General features: G+C 40.0%; 1 protein-coding gene across 1 annotated transcript in view; it reads right to left on the bottom strand.

Moving 5' to 3' along the window:
- Window positions 1-6,194, bottom strand: part of adamts3 (ADAM metallopeptidase with thrombospondin type 1 motif, 3) — a 255,775-nt gene that overhangs the window by 67,778 nt on the left and 181,803 nt on the right. The window contains exon 9 of the mRNA XM_008282959.1: window positions 5,637-5,769. Coding sequence (XP_008281181.1) covers window positions 5,637-5,769 — 133 coding nt within the window. The remainder of the gene's footprint in view (window positions 1-5,636; window positions 5,770-6,194) is intronic.

Below are 6,194 nucleotides of genomic sequence, written 5' to 3'. Positions count from 1 at the left end.
ACACGAAATGTTACAGAAAGCAGCTACTGAGTCAGTCTGTGTGTCGTCTGACTACAGGAGGGGACAAAGTAATCAAACTAAAAGGAAGAACAATCTGACGTCTTCTTCGTTAGCTGGTTCCAACATCTGCAGGAAGTGAGCCAACATCTTGTGAGTACACGGCATGTTGTTTCTGCCCACACTGATGAGAGTCGGTGAGATGGGTAATGGCCACCAGTGGACAGTAATCAACTTAATGTAATTCCGGGCTAAAAGCTTTAAAGCCGCAGTAGGAAGAAATTCAGAAAAACAGCAGAATATGGAAACACAGCCTTCCTGTGCTCGTTCTCTCTGTGGACGTCTCTGGATCTGGAGCTTCACGTCCCTGATCTGCAGCCATTGGCCTCACTGACCCCCAAAATACTTCTATTCATATTTATTGCTTCGTTCTATTGCTTGCTCTCCATCTGCTATCCTATTTTCCACATCCCCACTCCCCAACCGGTCAAGGCAGATGGCCGTCTTCCCTGAGCCTGGTTCTGCTGGAGGTCCCCCCCCCCCATCCTCCTTTGGTGGTTCCTTCCCACCGTTCCCACTGCTGGCTCAGAGGAAGTCCAAAGGCTACTTTGGATTGCTGGGTTCTCTGTTTAAATTTGTAAGGTCTATACTTTACTATGTTAAGCGTTGTGTGATGACATATGCTGTAAACTGCGCTATATGAATAAAATTGAATTGAACTGAACTGAACTGCATAATTTCCTTCAGGGCATATCCACACGCTTCAAACATATAAATAGTCAAACTAAAAGTGAACATTCGCCTGCAGCTTTTATAAGACCCTCTGATCCTGCTCTGTCCTCTGTTTTACCCAATCTGACACCACGTCCTGCTCTCATCGGGGCTTTTGATGCTCTTTAAACCCTCTGGGTGAAAACCCCTGCAACGGGCCAAATCCTCCCGTCGCAGGTTAACAGAAACACAGCCGTCTAGTTTCCTCTACAACCACTTGAGCTGACTAAAACAAAGCAGATCAAACAGTGTTTTCTCCACCTGAGCCTGCATGTGTTCTGCTCTCCTTAATGACAGCCAGGCTTCACCCTGAGGCCTTTCACTCCATGTGAGGCTGAAAATTACATGTCCGACATCCGAGGTGGTAAAAATTTGCTATCAGCTAGTTCTCCTCCTTTTTTTCTAATTAGAAAAGTAGATCGGTGCACAAAACATTCAGGAAGCAGCTTTTCATCTGACAATCACTGTTTGAAAATGCTGCTGGAGGGAATCATGTCTTACAGGCTGAAACAAAACTTCTGTCTGAGTCCTTTTATCTCCAACAGAGCGATGTGTCTCTAACCGAACGCTGATGAAGTGTCAGTGTGTCGGATACATATTTCATCAATAATCAGGTAAATATCAGTATGTGATCAGGCTCAATGTTGCAGATTCTGAATCAATGGCACGACGAGAAATAACAGAAAATTTCCAGCTTTTGTCGCTACTAATTTTTGAGATATTGTCATTTAAACATAGCCTCAAATTTCAATGTGTGGAAAAGTTAGAAAGAATAATTAGAAGGTATTTGACATATCAAGCTTTGATTTCACTGTTGTCTTTAATAGTTTCTGAAATATTATCAAATAATAGTTATTATTATCACTCAAACAGCCTCAAATGTGCGAAAAAACCCTCAGAAAGTGGGACGGCAGGTACTCGTTAGTATTTGATGTATGAAGCTAAAGGTTCACAAACATCTTCAGAAAAATCTTCCATCTCTTCTTCCATTAGGTAGAAAAAAACCAGGTGTGTCTCATTTAGAAGGTTGCAGCAGTTATTCCAGTGTGTCGGACACACATTTCATCAATAATCAGGTAAACATCAGTATGTGATCAGAATCAATATTGCAGATTCTGAATCAATGGCATGATGAGAAATAACTGAAAGTTTCCAGCTTTTGTCGCGAATAGTTTCTGAGATATTGTCATTTAAACTTAGCCTCAAATTTCAATGTGTGAAAAAATTAGAAAGCATAAAGATATTTGATATATCAAGCTTTAATTTCACCATTGTCTTTAATAGCTCCTGAGATATTATCAAATAATATGATATTGTTATCATTCAAAGAAAGTGGGACGGCAGGTACTCGTTATCTTAAAGTATTTGATAAATGACGCTAAAATTTCACAAATATCTTCAATCTTTTCTCAGTATTCCAATTAGATAGTTCATGAAAAACCAGGTCATTTAGAAGGCTGCAGCTGTTTTTCCAGTGTGTCAGATTTCATTAATAATCAGGTAAATACCAGTATGTGATCAAACTTAATGTCTTGAATCAATGGCATGATGATAACTGACTGTCTGTCATCATGACATGACATCATATCATGTCATATCTGTATAAACATCCATATTTTATTCATCAATCTCTTCTCGGTTTCTCATAATAAACCAGGTGTCTCACCTTCAGAAGGTTTGAGCTGTAATTTCAGATGCCAGATACACATTTAATCAATATTTCAGTAGATATCAGCATGTGATCGGATTCTGCATCCAAAATAAATGATGTTAAAAACCCAGATCGAGTCAGAGCCCCGATAAACTTCATCTGCACGTCTCTGCTGCTTCTAAAATGTGCTGCAGCCTCATAAGTTTAAACTACATGAATTAGTTAAACTAGCTCCACCTCAGTACGAGATGCGAGCTCAGGGCTTCAACCGAAGGTACATTTTTAACTTTTAGAGCTTCAACTTGTGATATTATTGATATTGATGCCAAACTTTGCAACAAATCTTCTTTACACATGAAACAAATATGAGGCAATGTTTACGTGGAGGCCACCTGACAGATTCAAATTCAATATTCACTTTTATTTAGCCGTTTGTCGTCTCCGGTAACTCCTGAATGAAACATTTGGCCGTTTCGCAGCCAAAAGCTCATCAGCAAGTCAGAAGCTGTGTGTTCATTAGAGATTGCTAACTGAAAACACCTTCACGCCGCCCGCCGGATCGAATCAAAACAAAACAATGAACCGAAATGCTCTGTTGATCTGAGAGCAGCTGCGAAGTCGGGTGATAATTCTCTGCACAAGTACGTACAAGTAGTCCTGTGATGCATTGTTAATATAAAAGTATTGACTCTTTAAAGCTCCTCTGCAACATTAAGAAGCGCAGAGCAGCAGCGTCTCTGAACAAAACAAAACAAACAGGTGCATCAGACAAACCTCTCGCCTCCCTTCACATCCATTTACAACTACAAAGGTTGTGAACACAGCAGCTGATACAAAACAACACAGCCATTAGGGAAGCAGAGGAAGACCTCGAAACAGCAGCAGAGACTCTGAGCTGCAATGAAACAAACACACATGAAGTATGAAAGAATATAAATTAAGCACTGTGTTTTTAAATTCTTAGTTTTTTTGGGGCCACTGGCAGTTTCAACGGGAGGGACTCACATGTACAAACACATGTGAAAGTGAAAATAACTGCAACATGTCAGGCTGTTATTTATTTCTTTGTCAAGCTTCTAATCATAATCAGTTGCTTACATGTTTCTTCATTTTCAGAAAACAAAATTCTTCTCCATTTCCACGTCTGACTGACCAACAACAATCAGAAATTAGAATTTGAGGCCTCGTCAGGTTTAAAGTTTCATCCAGAGGAAGTTTCTTGGTCAATTTATTGAATGTAACTTGGGCTCCAGACCCACTTAGGGGGACAATTTCTCATCTCTTGGAAGCTCTTTGTCTCATAAATGTAGGACTGATGTAGTCAAAAAGAACTGTGTAGGTTGAACCTCACAAACTAATCACTGTAAGCCAATAAGAAAAGAGCTTTATATTTTTAATAAACTGTTATTTTAGGTTTTTTTCCAGAGAGATGCTGGACAAACTCTGTCTCGGTCCACTTTGCAGTGGAAGAAACTTAACAAGGATCCAGCAGAGAGATTCTCACCAAATTAAAAAAAAGTTCACTCTCATCTCATATTCATCTCATGCTACTAAATAAAGGTTTTTACGGTTGGTGGAATATCGGCATCGACACCAACATTGACATTTTTTCCACCAACTTTGCACCATCATATAACTGGTTTGTATTATTCTATCAAAACCATTGAAAACCATACGTACAAATCAATAAGCCTGCCAAATTTCAGGACTCTAGCTACATTATTTCTCAAGTTATGGCACTTCATACATTGCTCCGCAAAGAAAATGACGCAAAAAATCACTTTCTTTAAGAATGTTTAACTCAAAAACCAACATTAAATATGAGTCCGGATTTCACACATGGTCAAATTAAATCAATATTCACCACTTAAAAAAAAAAAAATCTGTCAAATTGAAGATGGGGCATTTGGTGAATTGAGGTGGAATGACCCAGCAAAGTGTTTGTTTTTTTTATTATTTAGGGTAACAGCTCACACATGCACAGCTGGAAGGACTGCCAAAAGCTTTATTAAAGCCGTGTTTATGTTTAAAATTGTATATCTCTTATCTCTCATCTGTAAGTAAAGTTTCTTATTCTCTTGTTGGTAAAAGCTCTGGATATAAATAACGACTGGGGTTTCTCACACTTCCTACCTCGGTGGTTTGTCTTTGCAGTTTTGACATGCTGAACTGTAATATAATTAGAAACTGGTGGATAAGAACCAAAAATAAGTCTTTGCAGGCAACAAACTTCAATAAAAAAAGATAGAGACGGAAGTCACTGGAGCTCAGACAGAGCAGGCTGACCTCTGGATTCCTTTTTAAGTTGAAATCAGAAGGTTAAGCCTTCATCCCTCGTGGGGCGGCAAAACCGGGAGTCTGTAAAAATTCATAAACGCTTTCAAAGTAATGTCAAACTTAATTTAAAGTCAAGGGCTCGTTTATCGAGTGAAGATCTTAGCCTGATGCCCCCCGACCAAAGCTCCCTGCCCGGTCATTTAACACATGTTCTGTCCACAGAGGTCAATCCAAAACCAAATCCAAAGCCCTTCTGACCACAATCAGCCATTAGTGAGGTGGAATGTTTCTGTCGCCTGCACTACCACAAACCACTCCAACACCGAGATAAAGAACTTCTACCAACACATTTGCATTTTCAACTTCTAAAAAAAATCCGAAATAAGAATAAAAAAGGTTTCAAAACATGAACCAGACTCAAAAAAACGATACTTTCCCAGTCTTCTGCAGGGTGACAGATCAACTTTATTCCTGTTGCGTCATTGCTCTAATGAGAATCTTTGCTGATCTGCTGAAGAAGCTGTACTGATGGCGGTAAACAGCGACAGAATAATTATCACCCCGCCATCTGCAGAGAGCGAGGCAGACAGCAGGTGTGACTGTGGTAAAATAAGCAGTTTGTGTTTGAAGTGCTCGCTGATCTCAGGTCTGATTCTGCTTCTATTAGTCTGCTCGTATTTAAAAGCCAGTTTTAATTTTTATTTTTTTTTAAAGCCATCAACATGTCCTGCACGTCTTTCTGCAAAAAGCTCACCAGAACTTCTCTGCTCGTCTCGAGTGTCATTTCTGAAAGTCAGAGGAAGTTTTAGCGTCTGACAGCTTATATTTCTCATCCCTTTGAGAGCAAATGAGACTTCCATGGATTCTATCTCCTTCCCATTTTCAGTCAGAGGTGTATTTCTGGACTGCCCGGTATTGTGCAGATAGCGACGGTACTCACTGAAGTGCAGATCTTATAGCCGACTCCAAAGTCAAATCGACACTGCTCGTCCATCGAGTAGTTGATGCCGGGAAGCTCAGGCAGCTGAGGCCAGTCGTGTTTGAAGGGGTCGTCCAGGAGACAATCGTAGGTGCTGCAAGGGAAAGATGTGACACCGAAGTCAAGAGCTAAACAAGAAAAAGTGCTGGAAGCTGTAAAAGAGAGGACATTTATTGACATCGCACGCAGGTGTTTAGCTAAAAGGGCTAATGCCCTGCAAGCAAGAAGACAAAATCCCACATTTCTGCTTTTTGTTTTCTAACTACACCTGAAAAGTCATTCAATGGACCTTTTTCTCACCACTAAATCAAATGCATGGCAGCGAAACAAGAACGTATTGCTTTAGATAAATCTTTGAAGCCTTTTAAGTTATTATTTTGACAGGTTGGTGAGGTGGGCAGTTCTGTGCTGGCAAGCAGAGAGTATTTTTGGGGTTTACCACGAAAAGGGGCACCATGACAAGAACTTCTGTGACACTTAATGACAGCTGGTCAAACTTTTAAGTTATTTTAATGGGTT

Source organism: Stegastes partitus, unplaced genomic scaffold (assembly GCF_000690725.1).
Source record: "Stegastes partitus isolate 25-593 unplaced genomic scaffold, Stegastes_partitus-1.0.2 Scaffold291, whole genome shotgun sequence".
Taxonomy (NCBI): Eukaryota; Metazoa; Chordata; class Actinopteri; family Pomacentridae; genus Stegastes; species Stegastes partitus.
Note: the sequence above shows the minus strand (reverse complement) of the source record. Positions and strands in the feature narration are given on the sequence as shown.